Source organism: Nanorana parkeri, unplaced genomic scaffold, assembly GCF_000935625.1.
Source record: "Nanorana parkeri isolate BGI_ZX_2015 unplaced genomic scaffold, ASM93562v1 scaffold475, whole genome shotgun sequence".
Lineage (NCBI taxonomy): Eukaryota > Metazoa > Chordata > Amphibia > Anura > Dicroglossidae > Nanorana > Nanorana parkeri.
The window spans coordinates 450,236-474,114 of record NW_017306743.1 but is presented as its reverse complement, the minus strand read 5'-3'; the positions used below and the strand labels follow the sequence as shown (position 1 = coordinate 474,114).

Sequence of the window (23,879 nt, the reverse complement as noted above, 5' to 3'; positions counted from 1 at the left end):
TAGCCACAAAAAGAGCAACATTCGCGCGGATTGAAAAACACTAGCGTTTTCGTTCCGCGCGGAAAACCGCAAACGCTCTGCGTGAATGCAGCCTTAGAAAGAATTAAAATAATAGCAATACAGCCGGGGAATTTACATTCTCAAAGGAGAAGCCATCATATGACATCCCTGATACTTTCCTCATCTCACAAATCCCATTAACAGAGTTGATATGTTTTTAAATTGTATGAGATGCTCACATATTGGACACGGACAACAAACCGATAAGAACACCAAGCTTTAGATTTTATTATTGCTTGTCTGGCAAATTTCCAGATTGGGTGCAAAAAAAGAACATGACAGTGCAAACAGAGTTACAAAAATGTTGGACATGAAGTACGCAACAAGAAATTTAAACAATCTCAGTCTATAAAGAGGCTACATGGGAGCAGAGCCAATATAAGTGTGGCGGTTGATATGGCTTGAGCGTATTAGGCTGAATGTGGATTGGGACATTACTGCTGAGCTGAGGCTCGAGATGTTACTCTGGTACTAGACCGAGGAGGTTTAGGTGGGGCATTTGGATGGTAGGAGGAGATGAGATCTAAAAGGGCATGGCGAAGACCCACCATTTTGTCTTCTGGTACCTTATCCAGGAGAGGCACCAGGGACATGGCCAGGTTGTAGCTGGGCTTCTCCTCTGCCTGCCACTGCATCTTTAAATCACCCATGGGCTCCGGTTCTTGGCACCTTTTGGTTGGGGGCCTGCTGTATTTTGCCTGAGTTGGTCTGGAGGGGGAAGGAGAAGCAACTTTAACCGCGACCACCTTTACTTCCTCCACTGTGGTAGCTGAGGCAGAGCAGGCTGACACTGGACTGGCAGCGAGCACCTGTTGCCTTGTCTCCATGGCCTCTTTCTTCTCTGTCTCTCTGGTGCCTTTCTTCTGTCTAGTCTTTCTGGTGACTTTCTTCTGTTCTTGATTCACATCTGCAGGAATCTCCTTGCCAACGTTGCTTTCAGTTCTGTAAAAAGATGTTCACGTAAAATATTTACCCTTTTTATTTGAAAAAACCCCAAAAAACATTTATAACATAGGCTACTTACTGGAGTAATTCACAACAAGGCCGGTGAAAATCAAGCTGGCTGAAATCTCTGGATGTTCCTGCACCATTCTTATGCTCACTCTTCGGAGATTGTAATTCCCCTTTGTAATTATCTTTCCCGCTTCTCGTACATGTTTTCAATGTATGGACTGAAAAGACAAGAGACATTTTTTTTTAGAAACTAACAGGTTCCTTCTACTGGGCATTCTAATGAATCCATGCATTCCATTTGGGCAAATCTACCATCTACTATATTGTTTAATCCTTATGCAAGGCCATATGGAGGAACATGTGGAAATGATGATGCCAACTCCCACAGAGTCAATAGTTGATTTGTTCTGGCAATGATGCAATTTTCCAAATTGCTTGGGGGGGTGACTGATAGGAAGCATATCAGGAAAGTGATACCACTGTGTAGTGGAAGCAAGTTCTCCAACTATAACAAGTATTTTTATTTGGTCCTGCCAGTTGAAGTGGATGCTGACGTTTCACTCACATTGATGTGGGATCCTACGGAAGCAGCGATTTCACCATCTTCAACCAATAAAAACTTGGGCAGTGATTTGAGGAATAATGAACAAAATATTTCAGAACACTGAAGCTCTCATATCTGTATGTCTTTGGAGGGGATAAGGCCTTGGAATGGGAGGCCTGAGCCAGCAAAAGAACATGTACTTAATTATAGACTCTGCCGTGTCATAGGACAGTAGCGTATACCTTTGGTATACTGTCAAACAAATGGAGATTCTTGCACTAAGCTATCCAAATGACTCCAGAGAACACACTCAACATACAAAGTTGTGAAGGTAACCTTCGTTCAACTATGTCCAGGGGAAGGATGGATACAGCTTTGAGGACTCTTTCGACCACAATCTCGAGCAAGAAGATCAACAATGAAGCAATGCTGGCAGGCCCATGTGACCGCTAGTCATCAGTATTTTCTGGCCTGTGCAAAATTTCTGATATAAAAACTTCTGTCTCATTTTTTTTCTTTTCTGCAGTCTTCTGCTTTTATGCATTATGAAAACCTTTGTTTGAACATGGTCATGGTCAATTTTATGTAGATAAAAAGGTAAGTCCCATGGCCACAACAGGATCAACGTGCGCTTCCAAGGGGAATTTAATGTGGGATAGCAGTAACTTTACGTTGAAATGAGTCACTTTTGCAGAAATGTTGTTGCAAGTGGGCTTGTAATTTTAGGATGTACCATTGGCCTAGCTGCCAGTGCCAGTAATTTAATCAACCACACATCCTTATTTCCATCAGTTAGGTTAGGATGACCAATTTAGTATATGCAAATAACATAAAGTTAACAAAGATTAAGACACCTACAACATATCTTAACGTTACAGTCCTGGCCAAAAGTTTTGAGAATGACACAAATATTGATTTTCACAAAGTCTGCTGCTTTAGTGTGTATGATGGCAATTTGCATATAATCCAAAATGTTATGAAGAGTGATCAGATCAATTGCAAAGTCCCTCTTTGTCATGAAAATGAACTTAATCCTCCCAAAAAATGTCCCATGTATTTCAGCCCTGCCACAAAAGGACCAGCCGACATCATGTCAGTGATTCTCTCGTTAACACAGGTGTCACTAATGACGAGGACAAGGCTGGAGACCACTCTGTCATGCTGATTGAGTTAGAACAACAGACTGGAAGCTTTAGGGCAGGTTCACACCATTTTCTGGACCAGATCTGGAATGCACTGCATTGCGTTTTTGCTGCGTTTTTGACGCGTTAACTTTTAGGTCAGCAGCTCGATTCTCTCGTTAACAGTGCCAGTGTTGACGAGGACAAGCCTGGAGACCACTCTGTCATGCTTATTGAGTTAAAATAACAAACTGTAAGCTTTACAAGGAGGGTGGTGCTTGAAATCATTATTCTTCCTCTGTTAACCATGGCTACCTGCAAGGAAACACGTGCAGGCATCGTTGCTTTGCATAAAAAGGGATTCACAGGCAAGGATATTGCTGCTACTAAGATTGCACCTGAATCAACCATTTATCGGATCATCAAGAACTTCAAGGAGAGAGGTTCAGTTGTTGTATAGGGATTGGACTGCTGAGGACTGCGGTAAAGTCATTTTCTCTGATTGTTTGGGGCATCCGGAAAATACCTTGTCCGGAGAAGAAAAGGTGAGCGCTACCATCAGTCCTGTGTCATGCCAACAGTAAAGCATCCTGAGACCATTCATGTGTGGGGTTGCTTCTCAGCCAAGGGAGCGGGGAGCTCACTCACAATTTTGCCTCAGAACACAGCCAGGAATAAAGAATGGTACAAGAACATCCTTCAAGAGCAACTTCTCCCAACCAATCAAGAACAGTTTGGTGAGGAACAATGCCTTTTCCAGCATGATGGAGACCTTGCCATCAGGCAAAAGTGATAACTAAGTGGCTTAGGGAACAAGCCACTTAATCCCATTGAGAACTTGTGGTCAATCCTCAAGAGGCGGGTGAACTAAAAAAAAAAAACAAACCACAAATTCTGACAAACTCCAAGCATTGATTATGCAGGAATGGGCTGACATCAGTCATGATGTGGCCCAGAAGTTGATTGACAGCATGCCGGGGGGAATTGCAGAGGTCTTGAATAAGAAGGGTCAAGACTGCAAATATTGACTCTTTGCATAAACTTCATGTCATTGTCACTAAAAGCCTTTGACAATTGTGAAATGCTTGTAATTATACTTCAGTATACCAGAGTAACCGCTGACAAGAAGAATGATACAAATATTAATTTTCACATAGTCTGCTGCTTCAGTGTTTTGTGTCATTCTCAAAACTTTTGGCCAGGACTGTACAATCTGAAATACATGAACAAATTGATTGGTCAAATGCATTACAAACTGTTTTATACTCACCGGTTGCTTTCTATTGTGGCTTTGGAAGCAATCTCCTGGCAGGTCAGAGTCTTCAGTTTGTTTTCTTTGTGGTTTTGGTCATAAATTTCCAGGTGCTTCTGCACTAGGCTGACGAATACTTCAGTGCTGTATCAATCCATCAAGTGCTGCTTTTCTTGCTAATATTCTGCAGTCCTCTCCACACTTCACGCAGAATATGGCTGCTGTACAGGTCACAGGTGGAAACAAACTAGGTTGCTGTTTGGCCAATCTTGCAATGGCAACAAATGCCATTATGTTTTTTCCAGTGCAAATCAACACAGGGCTTTTGTGTGAAATGACACCATTGAAAACAATAGTTTTGGGCCCGCCTTTGCATTGGGACAGAGTTGAGCAATGCAGCATCCTTCAGATACCACCTTTAATAAACTGCAGGCCTTACTGGATGACGTTTCTCTTTTGGGTGTTTGAAGAACCTTACATTCAAATGTTATTCTGCTCCTCATAATAATCTGTAAATTCTCTGCTGGCTGTCAATCTCCAGAAGTGGGTTATCTTCCTTTTCTTTGTCTGAGCAGCAGGAAACATTTCTCCTGGCCTTGTACCACAGCTCCCATAATGAAACATCCCCTTTTCCGGTAACAGAATTCTAGAACAAAAGACTTTTGCAACTGACTGGACTCTGTTCTTTATTATAAATGGAGGTGTTCATACTTTGGCAGTGTGAGAGGTATTTAAAATGCATGTCAGGAAAAAATAACCATCGTCCATTAACACCATTAAAAAAGATACTGCTTGTTTGGAGATACAGCTTGAGGAGGACCAGCTAGCAGCAGAACATTGTATATCTACTTCTAGTGTAGCAAATTGCTTATTTCCACAATTTCCATCTTACTATATAATTCCACTCTTCAGTTCTCATCAAATGAATGAGTTTGGTTGGCATTGACCAACCCAGTTGTATTCCTGGTAGCTCTACTATTAAGGCAGAATCAAACCATGGTAGATATGTCATCTGGGATGGCTACTGCTACTGTCAAAGGTCTTGTGCATCTGTTCCTGTGCAGATGTGTAAGTTCAGATGAGCATGACGCAGCCTCGTCCTATCATTGAGGGTTAGTTCACACCAGAAACTGCATCACAAATGTGTGCGTCTGCGCAGTTGCATTGCAATCAGTTTTGATGCGTTTTGACGTATTTGTGATGTGTTCCGATGTGTTTTTTATTCTAAAAATGTTAAATGCACCCTGTTCAGAACAGAAAAATCAGGGTATAATTTGGCAGTCATCTCCCTCCACTTTCCCATCTTCTGCCGATTGTTTTTATAGTTGGGATGCTTGGGATAATAGAGCAGTGGACACTCCTCCACATATTTTATGAAGATGTCAGCATCCACATCAGCCATGGCTCCACTATCTCTTTTACCTACAAAGAGGAAGTCCCTGGATGATGACACAATCAATTCTGTGCGTTTTTTTAATGCGTTCCGTTGCGTTTTGATGCGTTCCGATGCAGCTAAAATAGGAAGAGCAGTATTTTTTCTGACTGCATCTAAACGGACTGCAATGGTGTGAATACAGCACAAGAAAGCCCATAGGAAAGCATTGTGATGTATTTTGGCTGCAGCAGCCAAACTGAACGGACTGCATCACAACTGCATATGGTGTGAACTGGCCCTGAGATGTACAGGCGGCTGCACACACCAGCTGTCATTCCCGGGCGCAGGTCCCTGCACAGACGTGCACGCTGTATGGTCAGTGTGAATGAGGCCTTACAGTGCAAATGCATGACAACTATTTACTGTATTCTGGACAAACTTCTTATACGCCATAACCATTTATTGGTATAACAATGTGTATGATAACTTGGTTACATATTTATATCTTTTGAAGCCACTGGCTCGGAATCGGATGATATAACATTAACAGAAATGAAGTATAAACATTCATAAAACATGCTATTCGGTGCTTCCACTTGTTGACAACAATCCAGAGAAAGATTTTCATGCATATTTATGGTTTTGTGTGTTCACTAAATCATACTTTTAGGACTGACTCATTATTATTTTGTTGCATTAAGCATGTTCTTAAAACAAAACAGTGATTTGCAAAGCAAAACTGGTTTGCTTCAATGTCCAACTCCCCAACTATTTACCTTTTCTTTGTTACCCTGTTGCTATATTCAGGCACAGGAAGAAAAGATAATCCTCTGTCCCTCCAGGTATGGACCGACTTAGGGACCGTTCACACCATATGCAGTGCGTTCTGGCCGGAACGCACTGAATCGCATTGCGACCCGGCACACAATTTCGTGGGGCCGGAGGGGGCCATTGAATGAATGGCACCGTAGCCACTCCCTCCAGCCGCAATGCAATTGCCCGCACTGGATTGCAATTTACATTGTGCCTGCAGTTCGGTGCAATCAAAATAGTGCTTGCAGAGTTTTGATCGCACCGGACCGCAGGCACAATGGGGGGAATTTATCAAAACTGGAGCAGACAAAATCTGGAGCAGATTTGCACGGCAACCAATCAGCTTCTCTTTCTAATTTTCAAATCTTACCTGAACAAACTGAAGAGAGAAGCTGATTGGTTACTATGGGCAACTGCCCCAGATTCTTCTGCTCCAGTTTTGATAAATTCCCCCCATTCTGCCTTGCGATCCTGTGCGGGCGATAGCATTGCGGCCAGGGGTTGCTAAGGTGTCATTCACTTCAATGCCCCCCCCCCCCCCGAAATAGTGAGCCGACCGCAATGCGATGCAGTGCGTTACGGTCAGAATCGGGCCGGAATGCACTGCATATAGTGTGAACGGGCCCTTAATCTGCGTGACAACGCTATGCCGATCATCAAGCATCACACTGACACATAGGGGAGAGTAAATAGTCCTGAGTGGGCTACAAATAAAGTGGCCTTAGCTTACACAAGAATGCATTTCCTTTTCCCTGAAACCAAATAAGCAAGCCTGCTCATTTCCTAATGTTTCATCCTTGGCCACTGATTTGAGTTTTTCATGCAGTGAAAGTTTTTTTGTCAAATAAATCATTACAATATTCAACCAAATTAACAAATAAATTATACAAAATCTTACCCTGGTTTTCATCATACTTTGTACTGTATTGCTGTCTGCTTTCATATGAAGATTCTGGTAAAACAAATAAATAAATAAATGCCATGATTACTGTAGATGTCACCAACAGACATAAGGAAAGGTGAGGTAAATAAACTGTCTGCAGTACCCGAAGCATCCAAATGCCAGTTCTCATCTTCTGGCTGGTTGTTCTATATTATTCTGCTTTAGTTTTTATAGATATGTTACAATACATTATTCTGCTTGGACAATGTTAAAAGGAGAACTATGGGGGTCAGTGTTTTTCCCCATAGTTCTCCTAAGGGTCACAGGAGGACATGAACTAGCATCCTCCCGTCACCCAAAGCTCAGTACAGATGTTCCTCACTTACCGACTTACCTGTTTTGCGACCACTCGCACTTACGCGGACCGCCGATCGACCTCCGACCTTGCGCCAGTGCGACGTGTTGCCGGCGGAAGTGACATCCTCCAATCTTCACTGCGGGTCCCGGTAAGTATTTCCATTGCCCGATGTACAGTACACTGTTCGGTACTGTACATCGGCAATGCTATACAGTACTGTACTAATGCAGTACAGTACTGTATAGAGTTCCTCACTTAACGACCAATCCGTTTAACGACCTGGTCGTAGGAACGGAACTCGGTCGTTAAGTGAGGAATACCTGTATATCGCGAGCTACAGCTCGAGGTATACTGAGACCGCCGCAGTCGGGACGGATCCCGACAATGCTGTCGAGATCCACCCAGCTGCGTGAGTGACAGCTGGCTCTGCCTATCCAGAGGCAGAGCCAGCTGTACCCACCCCCTCCTGTTCCTCCAATCAGCGCTGGAGGATCGGAGAGGGGGGAATCCCTGCAGGGAGCCGTGAGTGACAGTCACGGCTCTCTGCAGGGAGATGATCGGGAAGTGAGCGAGCGACGGTATGTGTTTGCTCACTTTCCGATCTATTGAGCCGACGTGCGACAGTTTCATTGTCAAACAGTAGAAAGGTATCATGGCACACAGTTTCATTGTCACACGTCGGCTCGTACCATAAGGATGAGTGATTTTCTCAAATGGAAGAAGAACCAGGACTGTTCCAAGAGCTGGTCGTCCGGCCAAACTGTGCAATCGGGGGAGAAGGGCCTTAGTAAGAGAGGTGACCAAAAACCCGATGGTCACTGTGACTGAGCTCCAGAGATCCTGTGCGGAGACGGGACAAAGTTCCAGAACTCAGACTATAAGGCACAAGATTCTCTGGTCTGATGAAACCAAGATTGAACTGTTTGGCCTCAATTCTAAACGTTATGTCTGGAGGAAACCGTGCACCGCTCATCACCTGTCCAATACCATCCCAACAGTGAAGCATGGTGGTGGCAGCATCATGCTGTGGGGGTGTTTTTCAGCAGCAGAGACTGGTCAGGGTTGAGGTAAAGCTGAATGGAGCAAAGTACAGAGATATCCTCAATGAAAACCTGTTCCACAGTGCTCAGGACCTCAGACTGGGCCGAAGGTTCACCGTCCAATATGACAACAATCCTAAGCACACAGCCAAGACAACACAGGGGGGGCTTAGGGACTACTCTGTGAATGTCCTCGAGTGGCCCAGCCAGAGCCCTGATTTGAACATCTCTGGAGAGACCTGAAAATGGCTCTCCACCGACCGTCCCCATCCAGCCTGACTTAGCTTGAGAGGATTTGCAAAGAAGAATGGCAGAAAATCCCCCAATCCAGGTGTGCAAAGCTCGTCACGTCATACCCAAAAAGACTCGAGGCTGTCATTGCCACCAGAGGTGCTTCACCAAAGTACTGAATAAAGGGTCTGAATACTTAAGTACATGTGATACTTCAGTTTTTTTTCTTTTAATAAATTCACAGACATTTCTAAAATTCTGTTTTCACTTTGTCATTACGGGGTACTGAGTGTAGATTAATGAGAATAAAAAAAGAATTTAAACAGCTGTAGTATCAGGCTGCAACATAACTACAAAGGGAAGGGGGTCGGAGTACTTTCTGAATGCAGTGTGTATTCAGTCCTTTTCCTTACCTGCAGAGCCTGTCTTCTTCTTGCGTTCAAACTCATAAAGTCTCTTCTCATACAACGTGCGAGTGGAGTCTATAAAAGAGGAAAATAAACAATGGTATGAGATATAAATACTGTTATAGAAGGGAGAGGCAATTCTCAAGAACCATGTAGTCCAAGTGCCCATTATCGGCAATTGAAGAAATTGTTTTCTGCTTCTGTAAAAGAATGCTGGTTGGCGCCTACATTGTATAAGGTGAATCCTGAATGCTGGTTGGCGCCTACATTGTATAAGGTGAATCCTGAATGCTGGTTGGCGCCTACATTGTATAAGGTGAATCCTGAATGCTGGTTGGTGCCTACATTGTATAATGTGAACCCTGAATGCTGGTTGGCGCCTACATTGTATAATGTGAACCCTGAATGCTGGTTGGCACCTACATTGTATAATGTGAACCCTGAATGCTGGTTGGCACCTACATTGTATAAGGTGAATCCTGAATGCTGGTTGGTGCCTACATTGTATAATGTGAATCCTGAATGCTGGTTGGCACCTACGTTGTATAATGTGAATCCTAAATGCTGGTTGGCGCCTACATTGTATAATGTGAATCCTGAATGCTGGTTGGCACCTACGTTGTATAATGTGAATCCTGAATGCTGGTTGGCACCTACGTTTACACAGTATCTCACAGAAGTGAGTACACCCCTCACATTTTTGTAAATATTTTATTATATAATTTCATGTGACGACACAGAAGAAATGACACTTTGCTGCAATGTAAAGCAGTGAGTGTACAGCTTGTATATCAGTGTACATTTGCTGTCCCCTCAAAATAACTCAACACACAGCCATTAATGTCTAAACCGCTGGCAACAAAAGTGAGTACACCCCTAAGTAAAAAAGTCCAAATTGGGCCCAAAGTGTCAATATTGTGTGTGGCCACCATTATTTTCCAGCACTGCCTTAACCCTCTTGGGCTGAAAGAACTGGAAGGATTTATGACTGCTTTAGCTATACCAAGCTTGAACATGCTGAGAAGTCTTTTGTCTCCTTGAATAAAGCTGAAATACTGTGGCAATCCCAGCGCTCTGCCAATGACCACATTCCTGATGTTTCGATATTTTGTACCAGTCGGGTCATTTTTCCAAGCGGGATGAGTCTAATAATGATCTTACCACCTATGTTATGTGAGGCTGATTTCCAGACCAGGTATATATGTGTATGTGTGTTAAGAAGGAACTCTTTGCTACCAAACTATGCAGTATATTATGTTTTCTTAAATTGTGTGTACAGCCAAAGTTCTTGGTTTCCTGTCCTGCTGATCTGTCACAAGACAGGAATGAGGGCAACTCTCCAAAAGCAACACAGACAAAAATAAAAATCCTTTATCTATAGTAGAGTAGGGGAAAGGCTAGAACCCATCAGATTTGTATTACTGTCGGTGCCTCTGTTGCAGATGTTTCCTCATTTCCTCTATGGTCACACTGTTGTCAGCAAGCAAGGAAGTGAGGGTAAATCTTACCATGGACACCCCCCGGATAACAGTAAAAACCAAACAGGAGTTCTAATACTTACTCTATCCTAAACTAAAGAAAAAAAAAAAAGTTTTGCCTTGAAACACACTTTAAGGCCTTGTTTACACCAAAGCGGCATCTTTTTTGTATGTTTGTACTATAATAGTGATTTATCATTTGCAGTTGTCAGCAGCAATAAATCACTCTTCCAGTGATCAGCTCTGTCCCGTCTTTTAAAAGCAGATGAACTCAGATGACATGACTATGATGTCCAATGTGATGTCAAGGCATTTCCCCTTTAAAGGAGAACTACGAGGTGAGTGCTTTTCACTCACCTCATAGTTCTATCCGACCTGTGACAATGAGACGGTCACAGGTCGGCTCAGTAGATCGGGAGGTGAGCGAACACATACCGGCGTTCGCTCACCTCTCGATCCTGTCACGGTTCTCTGCCGTGACAGGGGAGGGGCTGGATTCCCCCCTCCGCCAGCGCTGACTGGCGGAACGGATGTGGGGAGGGTACAGCTGGCTCTGCCTCTAGATAGGCAGAGCCAGCTGTCACTCACGCAGCTGGGCGGATCCAGACATAATTGTCGGGATCCGTTTCAGCAGCGGCGTCTCAGTATACCGCGAGCTACAGCTCGCGGTATACTGAGCTTAGGGTGACGGGAGGACGCTAGTTTTTGTCCTCCTGTTATCCTAAGGAGAACTATGGGGAAAAGCCTTAACCCCATAGTTTTCCTTTAACACAATGCAAAACCATGGTGTTATGCTACACAGCACTCTTATTAAGTGCTCTTTGGCATAAACCCTGATAAGTTTATTGTGGCTGGATTTGGGCTTAAAGCCTTGGTTCTCAACTGGTGGGTCGTGACCCCAAGTTCAGTGGGTCGCCACATGCCTTTCACTTTTCTAGATGGGACACTCCTCAGCCTCCCCCTAGCGCAGCACTGTCAGTTCTTAGTGGGGTGGGCTGGAAGTATGGCCATAAGGGAGCTCCATCCATATGTGTATTGCTTACAGCTCCCACATGTGCCATGCAGAGGTGCTTGGACCGGAGTGACGTCACATTCTGGCTCTTGGCACCTCTACAGGGCGCACAAGGATGCTGTACAAGCAATGCACATATGGATGGAGCTCCATCAGAGCACGGCAGTCCACACTGGACCCCAGGCTAATGATCCACTTAAGTACTCATAAAGTAGGGAGACTGGGTGGATCTTAAAAAAAGAAAAAATATATATAATTGTTTTTGGAGTGTGTGAGATTGTGTCTGTCTGTGTTTTTGAGGGTCCGTTCACACTAGTACAGTGCCTTAATCGCGATTACTGCATCACGCAATCGATGTGTTGCGTTGCCATTCATTTGAATGACACCCCAAACGCACCTCCTGCCCACAGTCCGATCACCTGCACACAAACACCATTGCAGTGTGACTTGGGTCGCAACTTAATGACCAAGGACAAATGTGGGTCCTGAGGTTATATACAGGTTGAGAATCACTGGCTTAAAAGGAAATATATTGTATATAGGTATACAGGAAGTCCCCGAGTTTCAAACATCGGACTTACATACGACCCCTACTTACAAACGGAGGCTAATACTGTACAGCAGGGGGTCCCAGGCTGCAGCCAAAGTGTACCGCGCAGCATTTCAGTCGTTGTAATGCTACCGCGCTCGTGCTGATGAGGAGTGCCGCCTTTTTGGGTCTGGTTCATAGTACTGTACGTACATTACAGGAGGTTGGCTCTTGTTACACGTGCAGACGAGGGGTGTCCACCTCTTCTTCTGGGTCACTGTGAGGTTTTTACTGCTGGCTGTATCCTCATTAGGAAGATTTCAGCTTACTTCCTGTCCTTGAGACAACAGGAAGTGAGAGCAAATCTACCCTTAGGAAGGGGAATTCACTCCTGTAAGAGTTATCATGGGAAAAAGGTGTCTCCACTGAAGCTTTATCAGCAATCCTTGTTTCCAATTTTCAAAATCCAATTGTCACAGGGACAGAAAGTGAGGTGAAATCTTCGGAACAGGGGCACACACAACAAAACAAACTATACAGGGGGTTAACCCGTCCCTATGCTATCCACTAAAAAAAAATGTACCTGTTCCAACTTACATACAAATTCACCTTACGAACAAACCTACAGAACCTATCTTGTTCGTAACCCGGAGACTGTCTGTATATAGATTAGGGTCTGGAACTCACTGCCTCAAGCGGTAATTTCCGCAATTAATCTGGAATCATTCAAGAGGCTTTTGGACGACTTCCTGAGAGACCGAAATGTACAAGGGTACAGGTACTCTTAAGAATGAGAACACTCATGGACCTATATACACACACACACACAACAGGTTGGACTTGATGGACTTATGTCTTTATTCAACCTCAAATACTATGTAACTAAGATTCCCATCGATAGCTAGAATAGGTTTCAAAAGCATGTGGAAGTTGTGGCAGAGTGGGGATATGCTTCACAAGACAGTCATAGACTGGAGATACATTACATGAGACTGGTGGGGAGATTTACTCTAGCTTCCTGTCCCAATGACAAAGTGTCATGCGGACAGGAAGTGCTGGGCTTCCTCTCAGATGGGGACAGAACCTGAAACAAAAACACATTTGTACATTTGTCAGGTTTCTATTGCAGTGTCTTCCTGTCGTGGTGACGCAGACACTCATTTCTTCCTGGTGTCACTGGTACCGGAAGTGAGGGGAATCTCTACAATGAGGTCACTCCCTTATCAACTCCTCCCATGCTCGCCTCCAGGACTTCTCTAGAGTCTCTCCCATCCTCTGGAACTCTTTACCCCAACATGTCCGTCTGTTGCCCACCTCGACTTCCTTTAGGCGTTCCCTAAAGACTCATCTCTTCAGGAAAGCCTATCCCACCTCAACCTAACCGCTCAACCATCACGTTCTCAAACAAATCATCCCCACACAGCTACCTCCTCATGTATCACTTCCCCCTCCCTTTTAGATTGTAAGCCCTCATGGGCAGGGCCCTCCTTACCATCTTGTCTTGTATTGTATTTGTGATTTTGTGGTGTCTTCCCTTATAAATGTTAAAGTTCACAACTGGAGGAGATACAAAATTAACATACCAACAATAGGCCCATGCTGGATGCCGTAATCCTGCAGGAGTTTTATGAGCTCTGCATTTGTCAGGTTCTTCAACTTATCCATGCTTGGCAATATCTATGAATAAAATGAAAAACAAATTATTAGTTGCTGACATTTTTTTCCCCATTATGCACATTGCTGTTTTTCACGCTAGTGCTGAGGAACCGTTTATAACATCTGTAGAGAGAAAATGAGGAAAGAGCGTTTATTGCGACGCGATTGTTTGTTTCATTTTCCCAGAGAGTAAAACTCCCAATATTATTTTTGTCCAGTTTTATGAATAAGGCTTTTATGATTGTGTACAAGTTATAAGTGACCCGTGCCGCGAACTCTCATTTCTGCTTAGGTGCCAAGATTCCCACATATTATCTAAAGCAGGGCTGGACAGATCTCAGGTAGCCAATGCTGCTTAAAATTTACAGCGGACAGCTAACTTTTGGGGTTTTCTCTAGCAGTTGTCAATGGAGCAGGCGCCTGGATTGGACACTGTCTCCGGAATTCCATGTCGATCTGCCCACGCCTGATCTAAACTACCCCACATACTGCATGGTTGTTTGCAGTACCCTCTGAAAAGCAAACAGCAAACAACAGGTATTTTATGTGCATATGCAATGCTCAGTAGGAAGGAGTCACCAAGTTCCTTTGACTCTGCAAAGTAAATATACACAACCAGGGGTGTGGAATTCATATCGCGCCAATGCCCGGCACATGCAGTTCATAACAAGGAATTACCCGATCAAATCTGGCCCCATCTCCCCCCCATCTCTGCAGCAGCACGTTCTTGCCCTAAAGAGCTTTAGAAATGTAGATTGGCGGTGGAGGGGTGACAGAAGTAGCGGTAGCTTATTTATCACTACCGGGCTGGTCTAAATAATGCTCACACTGACGACTGGTGCCCATTCCAGGGAAACAGTGCTCCTTTGCATATTTCTTGTAGCTTGAAAGATGCATTGCCTGAGACAGTAGCAAACACACCAGACAGGTTAGTCTTGTGGCAGACTAATTAACGGCCTGTTCACATGATATCAGGTCCTGATCAGGTGCGGATCTGCAGACTGATGCAGTGCGTTTTTGATGCACTCCAGTACAAAAAAAATAAATATTTTTTTTGCTGGAGTGGGGCTGTCAGTATGTTAGCTGCAGTGCAGTGCGTTTTTGATGCGTTTTGCGTCTCCGGACCGGGCGAAATGCGACATGCAGTATTTTTTCTGTCGTAAGCTGAACAAACCGCGCACGTGAGAACTGTAGCCCATAAAACACATAGGGATACATTGGGATGCATTTTCAGCACAGGAGCGTACGGATCAGGTCAGCACAGAAAATGGACGTCATGTGAACAGGCCCTAAAGGGACAGCAAGATTAAAGTGAACAAAGTATAGTTAATGTGTCCTGGTGACCATTTTGAGTACCAGAACAGCGATAGAGGAGAAACCTTGCAATGGGGACGCTTGTTCTGGTGAAAACTGACTTAGGTGGCATGTCTCCCACTTTGGAGAGATTTTCTCTCAATTCCTATTGTGTCTTCAAGCCAGGAAACAAAGAGAAATCTCTCCAGTGGGATACAGGAGGGAAAGAAGCCTAACAGGGTTTTTAACTAGAGGTGCGCCAAAATGAAAATTTTAAACCGAAACTAAAAAAAATATTTTTTCAGAAATATAATTCTTATTCATTTTTTATAAACTTTTTAAATATATTGTATTTATTTATTAACTTGGAAACATAGTATCTTTAATATAACCACAATCATGAATGAACTGGAAGTGATGTAGATCACTTCCTATTCATTCATAACTGGTACACAGTAACTCATACTATGTCCAGTTATTTACAAACACTCAGCAATCATTGATCGCTGACTGCTTGTACGGCTCTCCATCCTGACTCGGTCACAGGAGGGTGAGCCAGCAGGGAGAAGAGCTCGGTCTATTTTGACAGTTGACTCCTCCCCCTCACCACTGGCTTGGGCTCCTGTGACAGCGCACTTCTGTCTCTGCCCCCACATCGCTCTCCATCCTGAGGGTGCGGGAGCAGAGTCCGGCCTCCTGTGACATCACAGCTCTCAGCGCTCTCCTCCCCCGCGACGCTCAACCTCCTCTGACAGTTTCTCTCCTCCCTGCTGGACGCTGCACTGTGTCAGAGGGAACACATAATAGCACCCAGCGGGGAGGAGAGAAACTAGCCATGCACGGAAATGTCGGCCGAAAGATGGCACTTTCGGCATTTTGCCAAAAGTGCCATTTTTGGCCGATATGTTTGGGCGGCCGAAATTTCAGTGCATCCCTAGTTTTAACCATTCCCTACTCTGTCCATAAAAAAAAAAAAAAAAAACTTCTAGTGAAAAAAAAAAAAGCCTGAAGTTCAAACAAAAGCTATAGAATGTATGAATAAACACCAGTCTGAGTCACCTTATCCACAAAGACCCTTATTCCAGGTGACAGGGTCTGGATAATATTTGTAGAGCTATTCAATTAGCCTCAATCTCCTGTTACCATTCTCTGGCAACCACAAGCCATTTGATGCCATGGTGTTGATTGACTAAAGACAAATAGTCTGTTCACTTTGCAAAGGAATATTCCCTTAGCTTAGTGAATGAGGCGAAGCTCTGCTGACTTCCATCACCCAATTGAGGGGAATCAAAAGTACTATTGCATTTTTTTTTATATTTACCTTGGTTGGGTATTCTTTGCAAAGTGAATTTTAACCACATTCACTAAGCTAAGGGAAAATCTCCTTACAAAGTGAACTGACTATTTCCCCTTAGTAAGTAAACCCCTATATCTTTACAGCCAATCCTGCGGTAGGGACTTACCTTAAATGATGCCTCTTGATCTGATCCCCTTCTTTCCTATCCTTTTCAGCTGTCCCTCCAGCGCTAGTCCCGGTCTTCCGATCCATCGCTGACTCCTCTGTCCTCCTCTTCTCTGATGTCCCACGGGTGCACGCTGCTCCATAGACTTACCTTGTGTCTCTCCTCGTCTCCCGGCCGAACATCTAAACTGCGCAGGCGCCCGCCACAAGATCCTTTGCGGCCGCCCGAGACTCTTCAGATGTTCGGACGGGAGCGCGCGGTGAAGACACAGGTAATATATATATATATATAGAAAAAGCATGCGAGGGTTTAATAACCCTTTAAATTGGCAGGTAATAACCACAAACTGATGCTCTTTGCAAATATAATCCCTTTTAACTCTTACACCTCCATTCCTTGCCTTCTCTCCACCCTCCAGAGATCTATCCAATTCCGTTTTGGGTTCCGGCCTCCACAAGACCACTAAATATCTCTTCAATACTACAAAACTTGTTAAACGTCTGGGACTTCGTCTGAAACTTGGGCATCTCACCATACCTACCTAATAGGCTGTCTTGATTCCTGCCTTGTATGACATAACCGGACAAATTTTGCTGGTGGATAACACATGGCTACCCCACAGTCTACTCACTTAATGGAGTTATACCTTTCTAGTGCTTGAAAGATCACAAAAAAATCCCCTACCTACAAAGTCAATGCTATGTGGACCCCCCTATGCTTCGACCTGGGCGAGGAAACTGAAATGCTCTCAAACCAGGGATCAGTGTGTAGAAGCCGGACTCCCGCGGCCTGTAGCTCCATTAATATACAATCTTTGGAGAGTTTCTGTAAAGTTAACTATTGTTGGTACCGTACTCTGGTTAGATTCTCCGAATATGCACCCTCCTATTTTTCTGTATGAAGGCACCATCCTTCATACCTTGTGGACATGCCCTCAGGCCCTGTGTTTAAGGTCTAAAGTATGCTGATATATGTATACCATTCTACAGCTCCATCTACAACCAGACCCCAGGGAAGCTTTGTCATGCCACGAGATATCAAACATGTAAATGAATCTTACATAATTGCATCAGAGACAATTGCTAAAGCATGGAAAACCCCTGTACAGAGATTTGGGGAAGTAATGGCTAAACTTGGTGACGTCTCTCTCAATGAGAAACTCCCTGCTATCCTTGCATATAAACACGTCAAATTCCTAACAGCCTGGCAACTCTGGATTGACTATACCTACCCTACCAAATCTGACACCAGGTTTCTACACCTTTAGTTCCAGCATTCTGATTGGACACCACTGGGTTTCCTGTGGAGAGACCTGTATCCAGGTCTCCCTTTTTTTTTTTCTTCTCTGAACCCCCCCTCCTTTCCTCTTTGCCACATCCACCTTCTTTCTTTGTTTCCTTTATATTCTCTGAGATCTTCTCTAACACCTCTTCCCTAGTCTACACCCAAACACCACAGGTGCCTTCTCACTACATCACTCCCTCCTGCCTAGACTTCTCTTGAGAAACTTTAGGTACCCTGATGAGGAAGTGCACCATGGAGGACATATATACAGGTGAAACTCGAATAATTAGAATATCGTGCAAAGTTCATTTATTTCACTAATGCAACTTAAAAGGTGAAACTAATATATGAGATAGACTCATTACACGCAAAGCAAGATAGTTCAAGCCGTGATTTGTCATCATTGTGATGATTATGGCTTGCAGGTCATGAAAACCCCAAGAACCCCAAATCCACAACCTCAAAAAAGTAGATTATTACATGCAATCAATAAAACAAGGATTGTACATAGAACAATATCGGACCTCTGAAAAGTACAAGCATGCATATGTACTCAGTACTTGGTTTGGGCCCCTTTTGCAGCACTTACTGCAATTACTTTTGCACAATATTCTAATTATTCGAGTTTCACCTGTATATATCCCCAATGTATTTGTGCCAAACGTTCTCTTTACTGCCTACATCGTACTTTCCATGCTTGCCATATTTCACAAATCGAATATTGTTCTATGAGTATTGTACTGCTTGTTATTCTTATTTGCAATGCCCAGTTGGACACCCCCTGTATCTCGATATGTTCAATAAATGACATGTAAAACCAAAAGCCATAGAGTGTACGGCTAGTGGCCTCGTCAACTAGATTCGGTCTGAAGGCTGGAATGAAATTCGGGTATAAACCAGGTAAAGACATCCCAGGGACACCAAAACAAAAGGTGTGCAAAGTTTTCCAGTTCTGAACGTCAGGGCCTACCTTCGTCCTATCACTGAACGCCTAAAACTGCCCACACACCTTGCGATCATCAGACAAAACTTTCCGTCCGATGATCGAACCGTCATATGATTTTCGTACGGCAGCCCCATCTTGCCCCGATTATCGCAAGGTTGCATCAGCGGTAATTAGAAGAAAGCACCTGGACGAATTGCGGTTATCGACCGCACGTGTTTTCGTCTGCGCGTGTGCAGTGTAAATCGTACGAATTTCGACGTACGGAAACGGCACCAACCTTGCGAAAATCGTACGAGCGACCGAAGTTTTATAACCTGCTGGATAGTCAAAAGTCGATCGATTGTACAGTATTTGAGGTTGTACACTGCCCATCAACCTCATGAATATCGGATGAAGACGCGATCGCATGCAAAAATCGTCCGATATTCGTAAGGTGTATGGGCAGCTTTAAATTCTGTGTTAAAGAATACAAGACATTTATGAATGGAGAAAGGTAGAGAGCGATTGGCGCTCTTCTTGGCTATACAAGAAACAAAACTGTGATTTACAGCTCCGGAGGTCAGTAGTTGCAGGGATGAGTGACCACATGAGTTTTACCCAACGCTGCGCCATTCACACATGGACCACCTATCATTAGAGGTAATTCATTGGCACATGGCTAATGTCAAAAGATATTCCCCCCCTCTAGAGTTCTGATATAAAACAATCCTGAAACTGCCATGTGTGGTGACCATCTATTCCAGGGGTAGCCAACCTTCGGCCCTCCAGTTGTGATCAAACTACAAATCCCATAAGGCACTGCAAGACTCTGACAGTGACAGGCATGACTCAAAGAGGCTGATGCATGATTGGATTTGTAGTTTTACCACGGCTGGAGGGCTCTGACAGTGAAATGTCCCTTGGCATCCTCACATGTAATACACTGCATTAATATCAGTGTCAGTTGAGGTCCGTAATTTGAGACGGATCAGCTCTCCGCTTTGACTGACTGGGACCGATGTAACCTGATATAACTTGATGATCAGTTTACATCAGTTCAGATTACGTCTGTTTTTTGGGACTGATGTCATGATACAGCATGGAAAGTACGGCTGCAACAACTAATCAATAAATTTGAACATGCAGTTGGGACTCCTAAACTGCCACCACCATGCCTGAGCCGCCTCCTTTTCCAGATGCCACCCAAAGTCTTGGTGATTGCAGACTGACTGTTCGGGGACTATTCCCGTTCAGGACCAGCGACACCCCTATCCCCCCCCCCCCCCCCCCCCCTGCCTCAGCCGCTTCCTGCGGATGTCACCCGTCCCGGTGATCGCAGACTGACCGTTCGGAGACTATTGCCGTTCAGGACCCGCGGCCCCTCCCATGCCTCAGCCGCCTTCAGGGACTGTTCCCGTTCAGGACCCACGGCCTCCCATCTTTCACTACAATCAGTGTAAGTAGTGTGTACTATGTGTTGTATATGTGCTCTATGTGTGTGTACTATGTGTGTATTATGTGTGCCGTGTGTGTATTATGTGTTGTATGTGTTCTGTGTGCATATTATGGTTTTTATGTGTGCATTATGTGTTGTATGTGCGCCCTGTGTGTATTATGTGTTGCAGGTGTGCCGTGTGTGCGCGCACCGATTGTGAAGACAGAGGTAGCTGCTACGGGCACAACTATGGGGGTGTGCCAGCCGGGCAGTGAACACATTTAGGGCCAGTTCACACCATCTCCAGTGCGTTCTGGCACGGTTAGTGGCCGGAACGCACTGGATAGCCAAGTGGAACCCTCCCTGCGTTCCAGGATGGGGCGTGGCGCTGCAATTCACAATTTGTTTGTAATCCCACCGGAACGCAGGCATTGCTGTACCAAGCGTTCTGGTGCAGGAGATCGCACTGCGGGTGGGGGTGTGTCTGTGCTGCCATTGACTTGAATTGCACGCCCCCTTCTGCCCCAGAACGCAAGGAGGATTCCACTATGTGATCCAGTGCGTTCCGACCACTAACCGTGCCGAAAAGCACTGGGGATGGTGTGGACTGTCCCCAAAGCACATGCAGCCGCGTGCAACAAAGGAAAGTGGCAGCGATTGGAGCTTCACATGCAGTATGTCTAGCAATATCTGTGCTCAGCTAGACGAGAGCGGAGTGTAGCAAGATGAAAAATGTCATCTTTAGCCAATCGGCTCACACATATGAATACGCGCGTCAGGATGCAGATTCAATCGGATTCCCCCAGAAAAGGCGTCTGGTGAGAGAAGTATGCTCGGTAATGTTTCCCTTCCGGCACAAGTTCTTTTTGGGATATATGCCAGGGATGAGAGCAATGTAGAAAGAGTTAATATTATATGCCCACTAAATAAGTCATATAATATAACTAATAATAGTTAATATTTAATTAAATAGTTTCATACATTTTTTTAATTCGATTAATCGAACAACTAATCGGCCAGCGAATCGATTATGAAAATAATTGTTAGTTGCAGCCCTAATGGCAAGCTCAAAGCATGCCGGGGGAAAGCAAAGAATCATGGGAACTTACCATAGTCAAAAGTCCAAAACTGATGTAAACTGAACTGACAACGGATGTGCACGCTGATGTAAACGGATCCAGCTTTTTTTCGATCCGTGAACCTTGACTGAACTGAACTTGTGTGAAAGGGGCCTAAGGCGGGTCATTAGACCGCCAATGCCCGGAGTTTTTCTTTAATAGGTCAGTTCACCAAAAATAAGTACATATGCATTCCAGCTTCTGCAGTATATTAAAAGGCAGAAGCAAGACTCCAGCACACAAAAGGGATCCTTTAAAATCTTTTAGAGTTTACTGCACAATGGCAAAATAAAAACCGCTTTAGGCCCCATTCACACCTGAGCACGGCGGGAACATGCACCTCCATTGATTTCAATGGGTGTATACACTATATCGACAAAAGTATTGGGACGCCTTTACACGCACACATGAACTTTAATGGCATCCCAGTCTTAGTCCGTAGGGTTCAGTATTGAGTTGGCTCCGCCCTTTGCAGCTATAACAGCTTCAACTCTTCTGGGAAGGCGTCCACAAGGTTTAGGAGTGTGTCTATGGGAATGTTGGACCATTTGTGAGGTCAGGTACTGATGTTGGACGAGAAGGCCGGGCTCGCAGTCTCCGCTCTAATTCATCCCAAAGGTGTTCTATCGGGTTGAGGTCAGGACTCTGTGCAGGCCAGTCAAGTTCCTCCACCCCAAACTCGCTCATCCATGTCTTTATGGACCTTGCTTTGTGCACTGGTGCGCAGTCATGTTGGAACAGGAAGGGGCCATCCCCAAACTGTTCCCACAAAGTTGGGAGCATGAAATTGTCCAAAATGTCTTGGTATGCTGATGCCTTAAGAGTTCCCTTCACTGGAATTAAGGGGCCAAGCCCAACCCCTGAAAAACAACCCCACACCATAATCCCCCCTCCACCAAACTTTACACTTGGCACAATGCAGTCAGGCAAGTATCGTTCTCCTGGCAACCGCCAAACCCAGACACATCCATCGGATTGCCAGACAGAGAAGCGTGATTGGTCACTCCAGAGAACACGTCTCCACTTCTCTAGAGTCCAGTGGCGGCGTGCTTTACACCACGGCATCCCACGCTTTGCATTGCACTTGGTGATGTAAGGCTTGGATGCAGCTGCTCGGCCATGGAAACCCATTCCATGAAGCTCTCTACGCACTGTTGTTGTGCCAATCTGAAGGCCACACAAAGTTTGGAGGTCTGTAGCTATTGACTCTGCAGACAGTTGGCGACTTCTGCGCACTGTGCGCTTCAGCATGCGCTGACCCCGCTCTGTCATTTTACGTGGCCTACCACTTCCTGGCTGAGTTGCTGTTGTTCCCAGTTGCTTCCACTTTGTTATAATACCAATAACAGGTGACCGTGGAATATATAGTAGCAAGGAAATGTCATGGATGTAATTATTGCACAGGTGACAACCTATCACGGTACCACGCTTGTAGTCACTGAGCTCCTGAGAACGACCCATTCTTTCCCAAATGTTTGTAGAAGCGTCTGCATGCCGAGGTGAGTGATTTTATACACCTGTGGCCATGGAGGTGATTGGAAAACCTGAATCCAATTATTTGGAGGGGCGTCCCAATACTTTTGGCAATATAGTGTATATGTGTGGCAAAAAAGCTCATGTAGAATGTTGCGCAACACGCATTCCGCTTTTTGCATGTTTTCACGTACGCACAAACATGCGTCTTGCTGCTATAAGAAATGAATGCCACCACAACTGTGTTATGCATTTTGCTGTGAACGCACACAAAACCTCTCGCTGTGGCACTTGCAGGTGTGAATAGGGCCTTATTGTGAACTTGAAATGTAAAGGGTATGTAAACCCAAAACCTAAGCCCCTCCTCCACACTCTCAGCCCGTCACTCATAACCAGGCCATTGTGGTATTTGCAGTTTCACAACTGGAGCTTGTCCGGCTCCCTATTACCCCGGCTAATGTCGGGGTATTTATAAGGAAACCGGTCACTGTGTACCATCTGCCCGCATTCTCCTCACACGGCCGCCTCGTACCACTACAAAATGGGCGCCAAAACACTTCTGAGCCCACCGCCCCGCCCACTCTCAGCTCTCGGCGAGGCCTGCGGTCCAGGGGGCAGCCAGCCAATAGAAAGTTGCAGCTGAAAGCGCGGGAACCTGAGTATTAATGCGAATGGTTACCGTGGTTACCGTCGTGTCCAGTCGTCGGGTCTCACCTGGTGTTGCTCGGCCTGACGGGGAATCGTGGCTCCGTCTCTCCGCTCGTAGTAGCTGAGGGTGGGGGGGAAAGGCGGAATAGGGAGGAGGCGGGCAAGAGGGGAGGGGCGTGGCTTTAGTGAGGATAATCCGCCCTCCTCGGGCGTCACTCAGTGACCGGTGTTGGCGTGCTGTCCCCTCAGGGAGTGGTCGGTATGTCCTTAATATATGGCGACGGTCTGCGTTTGTGAAAAGATACCCAGAGAGTTGATACTGAGAGGCTGACATAACTGCTGAATGCCTGACTGTCATGCTGACCCTCCTGCTTCAGTGCCCTGTGTCACTGATCTACACATGTGTCATGCGACAGCAACCCAGGACTGAAGCCAGGGGATCAGCATAAGAGACGGATCGCCTCCTCAGGGAGTTAGGAGCTGTAGTATTGGTATTTCTCTCATGATTAGTTGTTGTCACTGGAGAA

General features: G+C 45.1%; 1 protein-coding gene across 1 annotated transcript in view; it reads right to left on the bottom strand.

Moving 5' to 3' along the window:
• EMD (emerin) overlaps positions 1-23,519 on the bottom strand; it is a 37,456-nt gene extending 13,937 nt beyond the window's left edge. The window contains exons 1-4 of the mRNA XM_018560711.1: positions 23,419-23,519; positions 13,641-13,734; positions 9,045-9,113; positions 7,018-7,071 (exon numbers count right to left, since the gene is read on the bottom strand). Coding sequence (XP_018416213.1) covers positions 7,018-7,071; positions 9,045-9,113; positions 13,641-13,722 — 205 coding nt within the window. The 5' untranslated portion in view covers positions 13,723-13,734; positions 23,419-23,519. The remainder of the gene's footprint in view (positions 1-7,017; positions 7,072-9,044; positions 9,114-13,640; positions 13,735-23,418) is intronic.
• Between the last annotated feature and the right edge of the window lie 360 nt (positions 23,520-23,879).